The sequence below is a fragment of the Notothenia coriiceps genome, unplaced genomic scaffold (genome assembly GCF_000735185.1).
Source record: "Notothenia coriiceps isolate Sejong01 unplaced genomic scaffold, NC01 NC01_scaffold00003200, whole genome shotgun sequence".
Classification (NCBI taxonomy): domain Eukaryota; kingdom Metazoa; phylum Chordata; class Actinopteri; order Perciformes; family Nototheniidae; genus Notothenia; species Notothenia coriiceps.
The window spans coordinates 13,102-34,119 of NW_011335901.1; the positions used below are offsets into that span (position 1 = coordinate 13,102).

General features: G+C 41.6%; 2 protein-coding genes across 2 annotated transcripts in view; one reads left to right on the forward strand and one right to left on the reverse strand.

The window, feature by feature from the left end:
- The window catches only part of LOC104941164 (carboxyl-terminal PDZ ligand of neuronal nitric oxide synthase protein-like), a gene marked incomplete at its 3' end in the record, with an annotated part of 25,145 nt that extends 10,404 nt beyond the window's left edge, over positions 1-14,741 (reverse strand). Inside the window, exons 1-3 of the mRNA XM_010766223.1 lie at positions 14,721-14,741; positions 14,424-14,565; positions 7,966-8,135 (exon numbers count right to left, since the gene is read on the reverse strand). Of these exons, the coding sequence (XP_010764525.1) occupies positions 7,966-8,135; positions 14,424-14,565; positions 14,721-14,741 (333 nt within the window). The remainder of the gene's footprint in view (positions 1-7,965; positions 8,136-14,423; positions 14,566-14,720) is intronic.
- Positions 14,742-19,092: 4,351 nt separating this feature from the next.
- On the forward strand, positions 19,093-19,834 carry LOC104941165 (uncharacterized). Its single transcript, XM_010766224.1, has one exon. The coding sequence runs from the start codon at positions 19,205-19,207 to the stop codon at positions 19,832-19,834; it is 630 nt and encodes a 209-aa protein (XP_010764526.1). The 5' UTR covers positions 19,093-19,204.
- The last annotated feature ends 1,184 nt before the right edge of the window (positions 19,835-21,018 follow it).

The following is a 21,018-nucleotide window of genomic DNA, read 5'->3' on the forward strand; positions in this document are numbered from 1 at the left end:
GTGCTGACTGCACCGATTTGATTGGCTGAGTAGCGTCACCTCCTTAAAACATTAAACAATAACTTTTTTAAACCTTTTTATTTTTATGTTTTAAACATATTGTATAAAACTCCCCCACTACTTAGACTATTCCTTGCACCCCTCTAGAATAAGCCCGAATGGTTTCAACCATATTGCATCAGTAACGTGCACTTGTTATTATAACAAGATCACAAGGACGCTGATAGCGATCGGAAAATTGAGTGTTGTTCAGTTTGTGTGTTGTGGAACATGCTTGTCCGTGCATGAAAATATACCACACACCCAATTACAATTGCATGTTCAATTCACTACCCTGGAAGTTAATACAGTTGTTAAAGTTGGAACAGCCTGTGGACAGCCGTTCTTCCTTGCATGTCAGTCGCTAACACCTTCTTACAGAGGACAGGCACATCTAGCTGCAGCACGACCCGTATATTTCCGCACGCCGTGTTCTCAAGACATATTTTTTTTAACATTTTCAACATGGTGGATAAATCCTTATATGCTCCCGGTAACACACTGAACGTCAACTTTGCCTCCTTATTACACTCACCCCTACTTTAGTGGGAACAATGAGTCTGCGTCTTTGATGCACAGAGGAATACACGCAGATCATCCTCTGGCTGCAGCCTTGACCGGTACTTGCTTTTGATCAAAGTCAATGCGGAAAACCTGCACTCACACAGGTAGGTGGAGGTGAAGGGAATGAGCACTTTTACAGCCTTTTTGGCGAGGTGGGGGAACTCGGTCTCCACAGACAGCCACAAGTGGGCAAGTGTCACTTTACTTGTCTTTTTCTCATTCTTTTGTGTCTCACGCTGCGCCTCCCCTGAAGCTCTCTGGCGCCCCCCAGGGGAGGCGCGCCTCACACTTTGAAAACCGCTGCTTTACAGCATCCTGACATAATGTATTTCCCCAGCTTATCGTTTTTCCAAGAGGATCTTATTTCACACTGAGTTTTTCCAACGCTCTTCACATAAATAAATATATGAGTGCATCTGTGACTACACAGAGTAATTGATAATTCATAATTTTTATATAGTCTTTGTTTGTAAAGAAATACTGCTGACTCATTCGGAAGCAGATGGTTTCCCAGAGTGAAGAAACATAACCAGAATAAAATCAAGTACGCTGAATGAGCCCAGATTCCATGTCCCCATCCTAACTGTTACAGGAGCTGCATGTATATTGGAATTTGACACTAGTAATTTAGATGTGCATGTTTGCTTGTTTATCCACAGTCTTTCTCTTTAATGAAATCCTTATTGAAGGACACAGACCATCTTTGTTTGAACAGGGTGTTGATATTAGACACAACTCAGAGTAAGGTGTCATTCAAATGTTTAAAACAAAGTGTCTGATTGCCTTATCTTATTTGCATGTATACTCGTTTGTCACTCCCTGTTTTTAAAAGGTTTTCTGGCATCTATAACGGCAGCTGCTGTACGAATCCCACAGTTTAAGAGAGTTTAACTCTAAAATATGTTCATCACTAGGTTTGGTAAGTCAAGTGATAGAGGCATAGTGAGAGAGACAGAAGGGAAAAACACAGACTATGTGTGGAAGTTAAAGTGTGTTACGGTTTTCTTTCAACCAGCCCATGACATATTTGTGTTGACCTTAATGAAATCATTCAGGCTGATTCAAACATGTTAAAAAACGGATGAATCCTGGACAGACGCAGCTCTGCCTGGGGTCAAAAGGTCACTGTGTGTAACATGCCATACAGTACCATTGCTTAATACGATAGCAGAAGTTGACAGAAAAACATACAAATTAGGCATGGGCGGTATCATTTTTTTCATACCGTCATACCTTGCTGACATCATACCGTGGTATACGGTATATGACGGTATCAGTCCCAATTTAAGGGGTCATTTCTCCCAAAAAAAAATTGTTTTACTCACTATATCAACAGCCCCACCAAAAATAGTTTCCACCAGCCGCCACTGACGGTATGACTTGGGTCGACTTGAGTGAGGTGGCGTTCGGCGGCAAATAGATGTTTCGAACGGTATATTATATGTTCGGTGTAAAATGCAGCCCGAGCCGGTAGACGCTCGCAAAGTGCCGCGACGTGCGCGCAAGTGCAAAACAAGGGCTGCATACATGACACATTGTGCAAATGGCACATTTTGAGATCGGATACAGGACGCGTTTGTAGATGTCCGACGTTGTTTCCATAGTGAGCTAAGTTAACAATATATCATCATACATAAACATTTTCCGGGAGTAAATACTTGACTTATTGAATAAAGTTTGCTATATTCACTAACTAGTTTGGCAATATTATTCCGTGCATGTGTTAAAAACCTTATTTCCATTTGATTCATTGGATTACTCGCGTGAATGTTTAGCACGTAAATGCTTTCGTTTTTAAAACCGTCCGACCTCGACTACAAAACCATCAATCAGTTGCATAGGATTAAAAAATGTCAACACTCACTCACCCCGTCTTAAACATTCCCAAAGAAGTTCCTCTGTCTCTCGTTGTGCTGGATGAAGTCACTGGCGACGAGTAAACCCAAAATAGTGCCAAACAGGCGCAGAGGCATTTTTCTTTTTTACTAGTTGTCCGAGTTCGGGGCCGGCAAATGCTGCCGCCATCTTGCTCAGCTCAGCTCTGTGCTGAGCTCTGAGAGCGGGAAAGACGGACTGCCCTCCCCTGCCCTCTGCTGGCGCGTGCTGTGCATTACAACCAATGTCGTCCCTGTCAAAACTCCGTGTCAGTGTAATAGAATGAAACGCATCTGTGATTTGGCGCACAGTCTGTGACGTCACGGTATTGAAAATCATACCGACGGTATTTCGAAATACCCTGGTATACCGTAATACCGTCCAAGCCTAATACAAATGCTTAAATGTGAAGACCTGTGTTAAAATGCTCCGTTCAGTAAAATAAAAGGGTGTTTTTTGGCTACTGGCGTTTGTATCAAATCTTTAAACAACTTTACAAGAGAACTCATACAAACAAAAAACACTTAATCAGACTGCAGGGCTATCAAGAGAAGTGGCTTTGACTCTGTATCATCAATATAACTGGAACAAGTGACACTTTCTCAAAAACACACTGACGAGTTTAAGCTCAGTTAAAAGCTGAGAGGATGCATTTATATTACCTTTTTGTTTGTGAGGACTATTGAGAAAATGAGTCTCTGTTTTGCATAAAACGTTTTTGTGTGTCAGTATTGTGAGTTATGAGAAGTCATTGTTATATGTGTGTCTAACGTACTGGTACGGTGTTGTGTGTTGCAGGAGCTGGGACCAGACTGAGTCTAATTTAAAAGATCCTCCCCAGACATGTTTTTAAATTACATGGAATTAATCTGCTTTGAATACCATTTTCTGTCTAAGATTGGTTGCGCTGTCCTTCATTAATATCTATGAATATGCAAATGACTTGGACAAAGGATGCTCGTGCTTCACCAGGAAATTAATTGCCTCCAGTGTACCAATGCCAACATTCTTCATCTGAGTCTTCCTGACACCTTTTTCCTTGATCAATGGCTGCAAAATGTGCGTCAACACTTCCATTTCCAAGTCAAACATAAAGTAAAAGCTTTGATTTCTACCTTTTCAGGTTTAACTCCACTTCATTCTTACACCGCCCAACTCCGTCCTACACAGGGTCTTCATGTCATCCTCATTCAGGATGACTACAGCCCCACTGGATAAAAGCAATGACTACCAACAGTCAGGTTTCAGCGAGGGACCATCATACTTCCACCATTCATTGAGAGCTTAAAAACCTGCACTGTAAAAGTACTGACATGATACATTTTAGGATACGATTCACACTACAAAAAAGGGTCTTTCAGTCTTGCATGTTCATTTGAATGACATTTTACCAGACGCTGTGATGCGAGGACAAATACTGCATACTCAAAAGGAAATACATGTGTTTGGGACTTTAAAATGAGCTTTGTGACTCAAGAAAACTGGTAAGCCAGCTCATTGTTAGGTGGTGCTTGTTCGCAAAACAACTGAATCACACCAATGGTGGGACAAGAGAGAAAAACGGAGTGATCTGTGAGTGGAGCGCTGCCTGGAGCTCTCATGGATCAGAGTGTTTATACCTGACGGCATCTGAAAGTGGGCCAGAGGCTAAACCTCTATCAAAGCGTTTGTTGTACTGCCTCACTTCAAACGACACATGAGCGCACACACACACAATCACACACATATTTAATTCACATACAAAAACACCTTATACTTAAAACAAAAAAGGGCAACCACTTGAAATGCGTAAAATGATGACTTTCCCTCTAATCCTGGAGGCCAGCCCCTTCAGAAGTAAACGACCTGACCCAACCACATGGACATAAAGCCCAAGGTAGGATTGATGTGCGCTCGGCGAGTCCTGCGGAAGCGTTTGAATGCGGGCTGCAGAGGGATTTGTCAGTTTAACGGGAGCTGACACGAGGAGAATGAACTTGAACACTCGCAGGCTGCTTTCCCTGCCTGAGCTTCCAGGGAAACCCTGTCGTGAATCCAATCCCTCCGCTCCGTAGAATACACACACTCTCGTGTAATAAAAACACGCATGGGTTCTAACGCAAAGGCACACGCATCTTATTCCACCCACTTATCCTTGCACGATCTGTCAAACTGTTAAGAGTGATTAATGTGTCAGATTAAAAAGCACTCAAATAAAATACATCGTGTACGTGGGAAAGCAACTACACACACACTTCCTCCAATGACCTAAGAGTAGGGGTCAATGCTGAGATCTCGTTGTTTCAGTGATTTCACGCCGTGTTGCTTTCAATCATGGGCTGCAATGAAATGTCTTATAACTCTAACGTTAATGGGAACCACAGCCTGTTAAACAGCTGAATAATTTGGCTTTGTTACTGACTTACAGTAGGACCCAAAATGGTGCTCAAAATCTTGCTCTGGTGAGTCGCCAAGTGAAAACTTAACAGGTTTCAAGTGGCTTGGGGCCTAAGGTGACAACATTTCTCAAGTGGGATAAAAAACTCTGCACTATTGCCTGCCCGTTAAATATTTACCATTAATTGAGACTGCCTTAGTAACTACCCAATCACCCAAACATTTGTGTGTGCATCCGACCAGCAGAGAGCTTAATGAGGCTGCTCTGTAACTGGCTGAGTAAAGCAGAAACAGAACAAGACATTTTGTTGGTCGTGCTGGCAGATATGCCCCCCGGGATAATTGCTTGGCTAAAACGCTGCAACTTTGTCCCAAAAATTGGAAACTTGGCAGTCAGTTTTCTCTCTTAAAGATAGGCAGAGATGATTTGTGGTTGGTGTTTTGCCTTATTATGATAAGAAAGCAGCTGCCTTGATGAGTAAACCCATCTGACATGACATCTGTTTTTATTGAAATTCAATACCTCTGCCAACATGAAGGCGGCATAGGCGGAGGTCTGTGCTTTCAGTGTCATGCTAGTTTAGTTACATATCATTTAGTTGAATAATTTAAAGAAATCAAGTCACAATATAATAATTCAAATGAAATAAATATTACCTCAATACAACTTACAGTCCATATATGCGTGATGTCAGTAGTGATCTACATAAGGATGTAATGGGAAAGAAAAATGTTTGCTGTAGGAAGAGCAGGACTTTGGTGCAGTAGTTTTGCGACTTGTGCTGGTTTCAAACTAACTATGTAATTGAACATGTCATACAGCCATTTCTAAATGCATGAATGATAGCCTTTTACTCAAAGGCTAGACAAACTGCCGACGGTGGCAGCCCAAATATATTTCCAATAATTCAGTTCAGTCTCAACGTTATAAATTAAACTTGAAAATGGAATTACTATTAAAAAGATGAAATATAGCATTCTTGTACTGATTCATTCGGAATATTGTGGAGCGCTTCATGTTATAATCATAATCTAACTCACTTCTGTAGAATTAGGTAAAACTATGATTAATGTGGATATGGCATAGTCAGTGTTATGAAGTTGGTGTCTTTGGTGACGTGCCAGAAAGAATCACAATCAGTGCACAGTGTTGGGATCCCCGAGAAGTGATATCCAAAATCCAACCTACAATTTGCAGTTATCACCACAGTGCAGCCAAGTAGTCGAAACCCCATTGGGATTGGAACTTTAAGAGAAACTCAAACTGTGCCTACTGTTGCAAATACGCACGACAGGTAAATGGCTGTTTAAAATGGTTTGCACTGTGTATTTCAGAAGTTGAAGGAATGTTTGGGTGCTGCGTGCTGGCATCCCGATATGCTGGTAAAAAGGGGTTTCCAAATGCTTTAAGTCATTCCAACAAGCACTGTTTATCAGTTAATTTTCCCAATATTCAAACAATATCATGATCTTTCCTTGGAGTAGCCAGGAGAAAAAAAACACAAACTAGTAAAAGTATTATCATACACAAATGTTGCCAACTTGATGCAGAGCCCAAAGTTATCAAGGCAACAAGTAGTGTAATAAACATCATGCTACGCTCACTCTCTGCCGTCATCCCCCACAGTAGCATCAATCAAAAATACAATTACTGTACACTTGTGAATACTACTGTAAATCCCAACAACAGCTACTACGCTGCTATGAAAGCCGAGCCAAACAGCTGCTCCTCCAGACAGAAACATTTCCCTGGTTATATATAGAATACTACTAGTGACATGTTTTGACAGGACGACGAGCAGATACTTTTAGTGAGCAGTATCAAATCTCTAACACTATGACAACGCACAAACACGTAAACTGCATGACTAGCATATTAGCGTTGGAGCTCAACATACTGCTGACAGCTTCCAAATAGAAAACCAGTATTGGAGGCTATTTCTAACACTTACACAGGCTTGGTGTTAACTTGATTTTACTGGTGGTTAACAGGCACGTTTATTCAAACCACGGTAAAGATAGTTTCAGTACTCCAGGATATCTTGTGAATTAGACAGCCTTAAAGAAATAAAACTAGAATATCTGAAAGCTTGTGTAAACTTTGGATATCCTTTGTTACACTCAGGGGTCAGCCTGACCTGGAGCGACAGGATGGATGTTTAATTTCCTCCCAGGTTTTCAAGCCTCAACGTGAACAGACTATATTTTTGTGGACCTCTCTTTCCTCAAGCTCTGGGCCACCAATGAACTTTCTTTCTTATTTTCTTCTCCCTTGTTTGGTGAAGTTGACTGCCAACTGGGCTGCAGGAAAGTCAGCCATAAAACATTAAAATAGCTCTTTAAAAGCAGTGAGTCACCTTAAACAACTACAGTATGTCTTGTTTTTACAAATTAGTCAAAAGCCTGTCTAGGTAAATATGTGTGTTTTTAGCTGAGCTTCAAACTGGAGTTAACATGCTGAAAGCAGGATTGAAAACAATATGGAGCATGCTTGGAAGATGCAAGAAAGTCAGATATTAGCACATACAATAAAGTAGTAATGAAGGAAGACGATCAATGTTGCCCTTTGACTGAGTGTTTTATAATCTGCGGATTAGAAAAACTCTGTATTGTGGCGAATGCTTCTGGCATATAGAAATGACAGCCTCCTTAAAAGGTACAGTAACCAACGCTCACAATCTTGCCTCCAAACTGGTGGTAAACATTGTGATTTACCAGCTAGCACACATTATTGAGTTATAGTCATTCTCAATGTACAGTATGCCCTCTTGCATTTACAAGAATATGCATCCCTAAGTTTAAATATTCCATTAAATATGAAATTTGACCAAATGTTGCCCTTTATCCTCAAATAAAGGACCAGTAAAGCTGACACTGCTATGAAGTCAAACATATACAAAAATAATTGCCAAATTAAAAAACATCTTAAACCATTTTTAAACTGACCTGAAATACGTTCTTGAACTAGCAAGTTCAGCTTTCTGGTTTTGTAACTGTGAATAGCCACAGCAGTGCCATGTTGCTGCCACACATGGAGAGAAATCCCTAGGAGGTTTGAAAAAAGCTGTGTACAGATAAACAAATATATTGTTCCAACTCTGGAGGATTTACCTTCGTCTCCACTGGGTTAACGTCAGGCGTCTTGGCTGTGGCGTCTAAATCAGTCACCCCTCTATTGGGGTTTAACTCCTCCGCTGACGGCACCTGTGCCGGCTCTTCTGCATCGATATCTGTCTCCTCGGCGACGGTTGCCGGCTCCTCCACGGCCGTTATCTCCCGAGCTGGGCCGAGGAAAGTACACACACATACAGGTGGATAAGCACGCACGCCTGCATTCACACATGTAGGCATGAGCATGGCCACACACACATGGGCAGACACACATGAATACATACAGTAAGAAACGTTATCCAAGAAATTGCAGAATACTCTATGCATGCCAATGTGATTCAATAAGATTGTAGGCTTTATACATAATGTAAATGTTCACAGGTACACCTCGAGCAATTGAAAGCTTTAATACAATGCTAATTCAACAACATGTTATTGTTCAACACTCTTGTTACCTGAGAGTTTTATTATGAGTTTTAAACAGCATTCATTACCGTTATAGATTTTTAATGGGATAAATTGGACCGGATTGGACACAGGTCCTTTTATCCCTGAAGCAGATATCATTAAAGAGGCCCTATTATGCTTGTTGATGATTTTCCTTTCCTCTAGAGTGTTATGTAGGTTTTTTTCATGTACATTTTCTGCGAAGGCTAAAATCGCAAAGTTCCTTCCAGGGAGAGTTTCTCTCCCACACACTCCCCCCCTGCCTGAAGCGCCTCCATTGGTCTCCTTTATTTACCTTGGTAACATAATGAGATCACTATGTTACACTCTCACTTCTATCGGCTAGCACTTCAACACATTGTTCATGATAGACAAAGGGGCGGGAGGTTTCCGACACATGTCAATCAAAACAGCCGGACAAGCTAAGCAATCAGAGCAGACTGGGCTCTGGTTTAAGACAGAAGGTGAAAAGAGGTGCTGCAGCACAGGCAGCTTGAGAAAAATAAAGACCTTTTTAACATTAAAGCATGTAAACAATTTGACTAAATAGATCCTGAAAACCGTGTTAAATTCTTAAGAGAGTTTGTTTTCTTCAGAAGACTGAATTGTTTTTAAAAAGGAGACAAAATCAATGCAGTTAAGCATTCTTACTATTCTTCTTCTGCCCTTCACACGTGCTTGTTGTAATAAGAGTTTTTAATTATCTCTGGCCATAGAAACACCCCTTCAGCTTAGTAAAACATGCCGTTTGTACCAGATCAGTACATTGAACCCCATACATTATTCAATACACTCCAGTCTACAAATGGAGTTATCCGACATCTACAGTACCAACTAAAAACATAGAAAATTATAATTTCAAACGCTGTAACAGTCCCATGTTGATGTCACTAAATAGATGCTGAAAACCCTCTCAGAATCTTAGAAGTGTTTTTTACTTCAGCAGTTTGAATATTTTACTATTTCTATTTAGATATTCCTTGCCAAGCAATCCACGAGACAAACAACTGTAATACTGACTGTCACAGTTGGAAACACTTGGTCCCCCTGACTACAGAGCCTGAGGTTGTATATCATAACCACACTCAATTCAAAGTAAATGGTACAACAGGGGAGATGTAGGTGCCATGGGGTTAGTTATGATGCGTTTTCTAGGTTGAGCACAGTTATTGACGGCCCACTAGATAGAATTGCATTTGCTTCCTGGCAACTTGGCTATACTAGAAATAATGTATGATTGCATTCAGAGCCACTGGGAGAGTGCTCGCTTCAGTGGCCAAAATATTTCCACAGAGAATAGATGGCAGTAACTAACAACCACTCGAGGCTGCCTCTCAAACAGCAAGTTTTATTACAAAAGTAATCATCTGTAACCAAAAAAGAAAGCATCTAAGTGGGTATCATTACTGACTTAATTTGCTAACTGTTATGGGTTTATTTGTGCATACGACAAAATCATATATTAAATTGAAGTACTGTAAAGAGCATTTAATAAAAAATAATACTCCGCACCAAATTTAGTACAGTAACTATTGGCTGCAAATATCTCAGATACAAAATGAATCAGGATGATGGGGTATCAAGTAAATACATCTGGATGTATTGCAATACTGTAAATAAAGCAATTTGCAATATTTAAATAATATTATATTAGGAAAACAGTCGTGGTATAAACAACACATGTCTATATGCATACAATCTGGTTAAAAACTTTTTTAAGTCATCAGAACAGTACACAGTCCCTGTAACACAATATCAAAGCACTAGGGGACACACACTGATAGCAAAAGCTAACAAGTGCTGAGTGAGTTAATCTTTTATTCTTATTCACTACATCATGTTGTGTGAATCCTCATGATTGGCCCAAGGATTCTTGAGGTTTGGCCAAACACGTGTTTTGTAAGGCCACACTGACCTTCAACCACCAGATTCCCGTCAGTTCAAACAGTATTTGAGTCCAAGTTTATTTTGCAAGGATTTCAAAAACTCAAGGCATTCCTGAGATATTTGTATCAATAGAATGGGATGTATTTGAGGTGAAGGTGGCCTTGACCTTTGAAGCAAATATAACCAGTTTATCCTCCAGGTGGAATGTCCTCCACTGATATATCTAGTTTACAATAATTCAGACATACACACAACCTGGAAACATATGCCTTCGGCCACTAGTCTTGCTTGTACAGTATGATGACATGAAAACTATTTGGTCAGTCCTCTAAAGCTAGCAAATTATTGTATCAATAAACATCAAAAACGTAAAGGCAACCATTTGTGGAGGTACCGGAGTTACATCTTGAACAATTCTTTTTTTAAACAACGGTTTGTCCATTTGCCCAACTTCTGTATGCAGCATCTACACTGGGAGTAATGTTTTAGATTTAACATTATTCCATGTTGGATTGTCATTGTTTTTTTCATATACAATCCATAGACTGTATTTGGAGTCATCTCTTCAACTAGACTATAACTCCCAGTAGCACCTCATAATAAAAGGAATAGAAAATTAGGTCAAGTATTTCAACTGCGACATGTCTGTTTATTTTGTTCGGCCGCACATTTGACTAAGCTTTATTGGAGGTCGACGCAGTCCAGATCTGATCAAGTTTTCACAGTACAGTCTGTATCCGCTTATTTCCTACACCTTCACTCTTTTCTTTTATGTCTTTCCTCCTAAATGCCGCTTCAGTGCTCCTGGCCTTCAACTGTTCACTTCAACTGTCTATCCCGCGTCCACGTTCGTGTTCAACCATCTCTTCTTCCATTTAAACTCCCCCTTCTTCCTCCTGTGCACCCTGCCATTAGGGCTGTCCTCCCACCTCCACTTAAATGTCATGCTTGACAACCTGCTGCCAGCACTACCCTTAGCTATTTCGCCATTAGCATTCCTCTTCCCCATCCTTTCTACCCGGCTATCAGGGCTTTGCAGCATTGCCCTTCCTCCCGTCCTCTGCTGCTGACATGTTTTCCCCCTGTTGTCTTCCTTTTCTTCTCACTTGTATTCTCAGGTTAAAGTTGCTTTTAATGGAAAAGCCCAAAGATAATGACCCAGTTCCTTTGTGGAGTGATCTGTTTTGCTACATGGCAGTACCACACTTACTTTAAGCTTTTATGAATACAATTTGTTTCACAATTTCAAGCTTTGTTTTCTTATGTTTTGGGCTCTGGCGCTATCGTGAATGCTATAAAGTGTTTTTGACATCAGGCTTTCATTAATACTGTAGGTTATGTGTCACATACAGTATATTGTCAATCCTCTTGTTTCTGGTGCATCACCTTTGATTGGTATATCATTCGTCGAGTGGAGATAAACAACCAACATAGGAAGAGAACATGTGTACTTACATGCTACAAAAGTCAAGATTATAATGTTAGAATAACTGATGTCTGCAATATTATATAGTTACTGTTATGCTAATATGAAACCTGTGATACATGTTTTTGGTGACTTTGCAACGTCTATAAACAACATCTAACCATATGCATGTTAATAGACTGGCCATATAAACATTTTTTGTTCAGTAATGTTTTTGAATTAAAATTCTCAATATTGCTTCTCTTTCATGCTTCCCGTAGGCTTTAATTCAGTGTTCAGCACTTAGTGATCACTGAGCGGCTGAATGGAACCACACGCCCATGGCAGCGTTATGGCCAATATACATTTTGACTGTAATGTTGGTATAACAGTTCCACAGTTTGCTATTATTATGAGTATCAGCTTCAGTGATGTAAGCCATTGTTACACATATTACAGTAGTTTGTTAAAAATATCGAATTGCTCATTGGCGTTGCGGCATTCTGTACAACTGCTCTGAATACAGATGAATTTTCTTTAGCAACAAAACATCACTTTCTCTCTCATTTCGATTCCTGCTCAATCCATCTCATCTTTTTCTCTCCAATTAATTTCAACATTTCATCTTCCATGATCTGAAGTCCCTTTCTCCCTTATTATCCATCTCTTCTTTCTCATGCATTCTTCCATTTTCCATCCCTCTAATTCCTCTATCTCCTACATTTCTATCCCTTCTCATGATAATTAGTTCTCCAGAAAAGCTCATTGGCTTTGCCTGACGGCTCTCGTGTGGCTTAGCACACTGTGACAGCAAGTGTGTGTGTAGGGTTGGGATTGTATGAAAGTGGGGTCCAGTTATATTACGTGTGGACATACAGTTATAGTGAGTGGCTGATCTTTAGGCTCATCAGCATGTGAAAGAGAGCTCCTCTCTGGAGGTATCCTAGTATGGTGCTATTAGATCTGGTTGGGGAGGGTATCTGATGCTGGCTGCAGTAAAGACTGGAACGAGGGTGTGGAACAGCTCTTAATATGGGATCTTCCAACGGCTGAACTCACAGAGCCACGTGTCCCCGGGATGCAGTGAAGCCCACCCTGTCCAGGCACGAGGCAGAGGATAATAGCAGCTAAGCCCATCAGTGTGGCCTTCTTTCTTTGAGTTGACTCATCCGTAGCATTCACTCCAGCACCGCCCTTTCCTGCTGGCCAACTCGGGCACAAGGCAGGCGAAATTAAGCACAACTGTGTGTGGAGCGCGTCTACGAGACAATCTGAAGAAATATGTGAAAAGTGTAAAGGTGTGTGTGCACTGGGGAATGTTCCGTCTACACTTTAGCTTTTGCAGTCTCCCTTTAAATCAATTTTGTAGTATGCCTCAAAGTGGGGCCCCAAAAAGATGGGGTTCTAGCATGAGCAGGTCTAGTTATTAACGATGAATAATATTATATAAGTCAGGTAGGATAGGGCACTTTCAAGTGGAGACACATAAAGTGGTTTTGGATTTTCAAAATAAAAGAAGATTATGTGAAATTAGGATCCATGACTCAGTTGCCAAAATATGAAAACCCAACTCCTTCTGGAACTCCAACCTCCTCTCTGTCCTGAACACAAAACCTACGACCATCACCTAAAGTGGCTCCTATAACGCTCATGTTCAGTGTCATATTTGTATTGTGTGCCTCTACTGTCACATTTAACATAATATGTTAAAAGGAAAAAGAGCCACATACAGCTTAATGTTACATATTATGTAACATTAAGCTGTCTGTGGCTCTTTTTCCTGCTGTAACAACGCATGTCCCCTCCGTGGGACTAATAAAGGTATTCTGATTCTGATGTCTCCAAGCTTTAATGTTCAAAACGGTCCTTATTTTTCTCATACTGCCTTCGCAGCAGCATCTCTTTTCACCCTCTGTCTGAAACCAGAGCCCAGTCTGCTCTGATTGGCTGGCCGTCTGTATTTGATTGGTCTACTGCTTAGAGATGTCTTGCCCCTTATCACGTACAATGTGTTGTAATGCCAGCCAATAGAAGTGCAGGTGTGGCATGGTGATGTCATTGTGTGACGGAAGTAAAAAAAGGAGTCCAATGGAGGTGTTTCAAGTAGGGGGGGGGTAGGTGTGTGTGGGAGAGAAACTCCCTCTGGAGGGACCTTTGGAATTTTAGCCTTTGCAGACTATTTACATGCACAAAAACCTGTTTAACACATTGCAGGAAAGGGAAAACCCAAAAAGCATAATAGGTCCCTTTTTAACTTTTTTTTGCAGTTCTACAGTATCTGTAACGATAACATCATTCAACAAAACAATTGCTGTGATTATCATTGTGGTGAATCTAAGAAATAATTTCAATGACATGTCAAATATGAGCTGTCAGATAATAAGCCAGGTGTTTATCACTGCCATCAGCGCTCTACACCGTGTGTCCTTCAATAATTGAGCATTTCCACAAAGCACGCATGAATCACCAGTTGTTTTGTATAAGAGGGGTTAGGAAATGTTACTGTGCAGAACAAAATGCATAAAGTCTGGCATTAGAAATAGCCGTCAATGTAAGGGGGTAAGGTGTAAGAAGAACAAGCCGTAAGCGCTTCATCTTTTGTTAAAGGCAAACACATTTCATGGTTTTCAACAAGTGATGGAGGGCTTTGAGGCAGTGCTTAACATTTAAACACAATGCAGCCGTGTGAGGGTGGGATACAGACTGTGTGTTTGTGTACCTGTGATGGAGGAGTCGTTGCCGTTCTTCTCACTGTGACAGTCCTCCTGTCCGTCTGCGTTCAGCTGTGTGTGATGCAGACTCAGTTTATGACAAACCTCGAACGCCTGGCCGACTGTCCGAACAATACGCATGGCCTGACTCTGTGTGGGAGAGAAAGACAAATAATTAAATATATATATAATTGTCAGGACACCAATTGAATCATGCCATTTAGTTAAATGGCAGTACCCATTTCTGTGCACTGTTTTTAGAATTTATTTACATTTTTGTCATTTTAGGGGCGACAGTAGCTCACGGGACTTGGCTTAGGAACCATTGGGTCGCCAACCTAAAATACAGAGTGTGGGCTGGTAGCTCGAGCGGTGCAAGTTCTCCTTGTGGTCACTGGCACAGTACCCACAGTACCCTTGAGCAAGGCATCAAACCCCTAACTGATCCCTGGTGCTGGAACACTGGCAGCCCATTTGCTCTGCCATCTCTCTATTAGTGCATGTCTAAAGTTCCTATTTGTGCGTGTTTGTGTATTTTGTGTGTATAATTGAATAAAAACACCAACATGAAGAACATAATTTCGGTTTGGGGATTAATAAAGGTGATCTTAATTTTAATCTTATTTTCATTAGATTCCTTCGACTAAATTTGAGTTATGTAGGTGATACTCTTTCCTTTCATTTCTATCGTTATCGTGCAACCAAGATCTAACGAAAACCAGTAAGGTAAGTGTATCATTTTCTGTGCCAGGGAATCTTTACAGGAAATGTTAAAATCCAGATGTTTTCCACTAGTGTTGAATGCAGACTGAAAGCAGATTTGCCCCAGAAATATTTGCATTTTATATCAAATAATATGCAGAAAATGTAGCTTCAAAGGATCTATTCGAGTCCCAGAGTCCAACAATGTACACCACACATATAAGTCTCAGGTAGAGCACGTATTCTGTGGGCAAACTCAGTGGAACATTATTTACTTTTTTTATCGGGAATGTTCCTTTGTCCTCAGGTGCAAAGAGCTGACTGTGTCTGCTTATCTCTTTCCGCCATGCTCTGAAAAGGCAGGTCAAGTGTAAACAACTGTGCTTACTTCTGTCTGCTATCAGTCCTCTCTTGTGTTGCTTGTCGCAGAGAGGTGTAGAGGCAGAAGAGATTTCATTTTAAAGCACCGAGGCCTAGCCGCCAAAACACCGCTCGTCCTCAGCTGAATGAGCAGAACAGATGTAGTCTGACCTAAAAGCCAGAACAAAATGAAGACATCCAATCCGTATTTTTCACAGCTCAACTTTGGCCTAGTCTGAAGTCTCAGTGCGGATTGCATCAGGACATTATGTGACCCTGGGCTCAGTATCAGAAGACAAATCAAATGTATTAGGCACATTTGGGTATGATATTACATTAAAAACTTAAACTGGTTATGGCAGAGTCTCAAGTGCTCAGCATGGGCTTTAGTCCAAATACATTTATGGTTTTGGGGTCAGAAAAACGCTACAGATACTAAATTTCTGTATGGTAGGGAGTTTTGGCAGTAGTGTGATTCAATCAAAACAGGCTTTTTTAGCTTCATTTAGTGCCTATGGTGTTTCCATAGTGACTAGCCAGCAACTGCCCGTCTCAACCGACAGAATGCATGTCCTGATCTGAAAAATGTGCCCACACCGAACCTACTTATAGTTACAGCTAGTAGGTACAAACAGTCAAGGTTTTCCACTTGATGCGTTTAGTCAGCTCGGTAAAGTGACAGCACATGGTCACTTAAAAGATGTCAAGTATATTTTATAACTACATTTCAAACTAATTATATTTTACAAGATTATTCCTATTCCCAACGAACCAATCTAACAGGGGATATTATTCAGGAATAATTCCATGATGTGATGACGATTACACCCAAATGCATGTCAGGGTGTTTGACTCAATACAATTGATTGATTATTAAAATAACCGTTGGTAGCAGGCATGGCAACAAGCACCATTTTAGAGGTATCAACTGACCTGTGTTGTAACAGACAGTAAAACACATCAGTTTTAAATTACACAAATTCAAACTGTGACCTTACAAACATCTAAATGACAGAAAACTAAATATGGAGCATTAGCGTGGGAGAGTCTCACCAAAAACATACTTTATACAGAACAAGATCAAATCTAAATTAAATCTAAACCAAATTCAGACTAAACCATCGTTGGTTCTTTACTTTTTATTCCTCTGAGATCTTTCTTCTCTCTTTTTCTAATTTGATCGCAAAAAGCATTAATATCCTGAAACAGATAAGACCGGCGGTCGCTGTACCAGCATTTAAAAAATATAAGATAAATCAGTGTCACTTGTAAATTGTTGTTAAAATAAACATCAAATCAGGCTTTAGCTGACAGAACAAAATATATAAAAAAGATAGTGTTGGATATCATAATGCAGAAGCAATCAGAAATGGCTACCTGCAATAAAACCTTTATATAAATGACTCTCATCCCTTGTTCTTTTTCTCTTCGACCCACTTGCTGTTTTGTTCCTCTCCATCTCCTCCATCCATCAATCACCCCCCCATATCTCCTTCTCTTTGAACACCCTGTTCATGTCTGTTGACTCAATGCTGGTACTTAGTGTGACAGTAAACACTTGTGTTCCTTTTCCAGAGGCAGTTCAACAGGTAATGAGGACAAATGCTGGAGTAATTGCACACAGTGGACACACCAAAGGATCAAGCTCCCCTGACTCATACACTCACTGATTGACGAACACATCAAACATAAAGCTACGCAGGGTTTTCTTTCCCTCATCACTCTGTCCGACTTGCATTCTCAGTTTGATTGAATCTTAGTCAAAAGGGCAGCAATGTAACTGGTAACACAAGAACATCAAACAGACGTTGTTTTGCTCAAAAACTAACCTTTTTGCTCTGCGGAGAAAAAGGTGAATGTGGGGTATGAATCAGAGGAAAGCTTTAAGAGATATGCATGACTGGGGGGGATGTAGCAAACAAAAAATGCATATTGTCGTTAGGTAGTTTGGGTCGAAAACTGCCATACCATAGAGTTTATTCTTTATTGCTGATCTTTACGCGAGAGAAAATAAGATTAGAGTCGATCATAAGCAAATCATTTCTTGTCTGTGAGGACATTGGTTCCAACACTTTTGACCTCTTGAGGCCATGAGAGTAACTAACCGCTGTCCAAAAAGGAATAAAGAGCATAATGCCTTCAGACATTTTACCCATCTGAATAGGATTACTATGTTGGCAAGGTGTTAATGAAATGAAATGAAACACTTTGCTGATGGATTGCTTTGCAATTCCAAGCTTTACTAGGAGATCATCACAAATGGAAGGGCCGGCGCTTTTAAGCCTTTCCAGAGTGGTACAACCTAACATTGTACTATTGTTAACGTCTATGCAGTGTTTTTGTATTTGATAAAATTCCAGTTTATGGGTCTGTTACTTAAATTGGATTAAGTAGATCATATTTTAAATGTCTCAATGGTATTTCAAGCAACCCCAATGCAGTCAATTGAGGGTTTTATTTGCAATGGTAGGGCTTTTAATGGTCTGAACAGCTACTTATGAAGAAGGCAGGGTCAACAAAACATGCAACTTTAACATATGGTTTATATCCCGTCTTGCACTTGCACGTGAACTTCAGAGGACAGCTCGATCCTGTGCTAACCAGTACTGGAACAAGCTCTGCGATGACATCCAACAGGCTTCCGACACTGGTAACCTGCGGGAACTGTACAGGGGCCTGACCAAGGCTATTGGGCCGAGAGCAAAGAAGGTTTGTCCGCTGAAGTCTGCAGAAGGAGCACTGATCACTGACACAGGGCAACAGATGTCACGATGGGTTGAGCACTACTCAGAGCTCTATGGCAAACCAAGGAGCATCAGCCACGTGGCTTTGGCCTCAACACCCAGCTTTGACATCAATGCTGAGCTGGACAACTTGCCAACCATGGAAGAGCTAGTGAACGCGCTGAAGCAAACTGCTGAGGGCAAAGCTGCGGGCACGGACGGCATCCCGGCTGATCTCCTCAAATGTGACAGCTGCTTACTGCCGCACATGCACAAGCTGCTCTATCAATGCTGGCAAGCGGGCGCTTTCCCATCGGACATGAAGGACGCCAAGATAATCACGCTTTACAAGAACAAAGGCGACAAAGGGGACTGTAACAACTACCGTGGCATTTCGCTACTGAGCGTGCTTGGCAAGGTCTTCTCCAGAATTCTGCTGGTGCGGCTCCAGAAACTGTCCGCTCGCGTATACCCAGAGTCACAGTGCGGGTTTCGAAGTGGCCGATCAACAACAAACATGGTCTTCACGGTGCGCCAGGTGCAGGAAAAGTGCAGAGAGCAAAACAAACCACTGCACATGGCGTTTGTCGACCTGACGAAGGCGTTCGACATGGTGAGTCGGGAAGGACTGTTCGCCATCTTGCATAAACTGGGCTGCCCACCGACACTGCTCAGGCTGGTCAAATCGCTTCACGAGGACATGTCAGCAACGGTTTTCTTTGAAGGATCTACTTCAGACAGCTTTTCCGTTCGCAGTGGAGTCAAACAAGGCTGCGTGTTAGCGCCCATGCTCTTCGGCATCTTCTTCTCTGTTGTGCTGCATCATGCATCCAGCGAACACGTGGACGAAGGCGGCGTTTTCCTGCACGCGGTCAGATGGGAAGCTGTTTAATCTGGCCCGACTGCGCGCGAAAAGAAAGGTACGGAAGGTGCTAGTTCGTGAGCTCTTATTCGCGGACAACGCAGCTCTGGTGTCTCACAGCGCAGCTGGTCTACATCGCCTGATGGACAGATTCAGTGCAGCATGCTCTGAATTTGCACTGATCATCAACATCAAAAAGACAGTTGTTATGCACCAAGCAGGAAGCGCAGCGTCACCGGTAATGGTCAACGAGCATGTGCTGGAGACTGTTGACCAGTTCATGTATCTTGGCTCAACAATCAGCAGTGACCTGTCGTTAGTTAAGGAGATCCAGACTCGTATCGGCAAAGCCGCAACGTCTTTCAGTCGTTTGCGCTCAAGAGCCTGGAGCAACAAATACCTCACCGAGCGCACTAAGACACGCATCTACCAATGTTGCGTGGTCAGCGTCCTGCTGTATGGTTCTGAGGCGTGGTCAACTTACGCGCGGCACGAAAGAGAGCTAAATGCTTTTCACATGCGGTGCCTGCGCAACATCCTCGGGATCACATGGCGGGACAAGGTCACGAACGAGGCGGTGCTGGCGCGTACGGGCAGCAAGTCAATGTTCCCAACACTGAAGGTCAGGAGGCTGCGGTGGCTTGGTCACCTTCGCAGAATGCCAGATGGCCGCCTGATTATGTCCAAAGGACATCTTATACAGCAAGCTGAGCGCTGGTTCCAGAGGCAGAGGACGACCACTGCTGCGCTTCAAGGATGTCGTAAAACGTGACATGAAGGCCCTGGACATTGCGACGGATAACTGGGAGAGGCTGGCGGAGGACCGGACGAAGTGGCGCCAGCAGCTTCGCGAAGGTGGTGACAGACTTGACAAAGACTGGATTCGTGGACTTGCTCAAAAACGTGGACATACTATATCTCTCTGATTGCACTGTACAATCTCTTGTAGATTTTTCTTGCCAATAGTTGCAGCAACAGTCAACACTGGTAACATATAACCAAGCCAACATCCTTTACACCTTACCCCCTTACATTGACCAAACCAATCTTTTAACAACTATTCTTAACCATTGAGGTGATTGGATTAAAAAAAAAAGTTATGTTTTGAAACAGCAATATGGATTGTAATTAAATATACTGAGAAAGGCCCTGTTTAGTCGTTTGGTGTGAAGCTTACTGTGAAGGCCTTCAAAAACTTGGAGCGTGATGAATAAACGACAGAAGAATGCAAATTCATTGCCAGTGGCTATTATGTGTCTAGAGCTTTTATTGCGGAAGTTATAAACAGAAGCAGTTAAACTGTTCTTTGCTTCCATTGTCAAGTTTGAAAAGGGGAGTAAAGTAAGACTCTGGACTACAGAGCCACCATATCATTGATTTATGATAATCCTTAACTTAACCTGTTCTGCTAACACAATTGATAAATATCGATATGCATATTTATCAAATTAGCCCCTGATGTGTAATGGCCCTCATAGGCAACCGCTATTCCTTTATAAAAGTGCCTTGTCGGATTCTTCAATGTAATGTGTACGTTTTGTTGAAAGGACAGTTCTTTCAAACACAATAATCCTTCTTCATTTCACTCACTTTTTATGAGTACAGTTGTCCTGTATCTGGAAATGTTATGCCCTGAGTCAATTCTCCAATGGATCTCCAATTTTGGCAGCTGACATGAATGCTAAGAGATTTGTCACTCAAAAGCAAAAGCCTGTATATCCGGCTGTAAACTTTAAGATATGAACTAGTTCTTAAATTGGACATCTGTCACCATCTCTGTCCAGCCCCCTTTCTCTGTCTATCAAACTCCCTATCGCTTTGTCAATTGAACTAACTACAGTTACCCTGTCTTTATCTTAGGCAGTTTATCTCTATCTTCTCTATCTCTGCCAATGACCTGGGTCCCTGCAGCAGAACAGAGTCTCTTAGGGGCTATAGGGCCGATTCAAAAGAGTG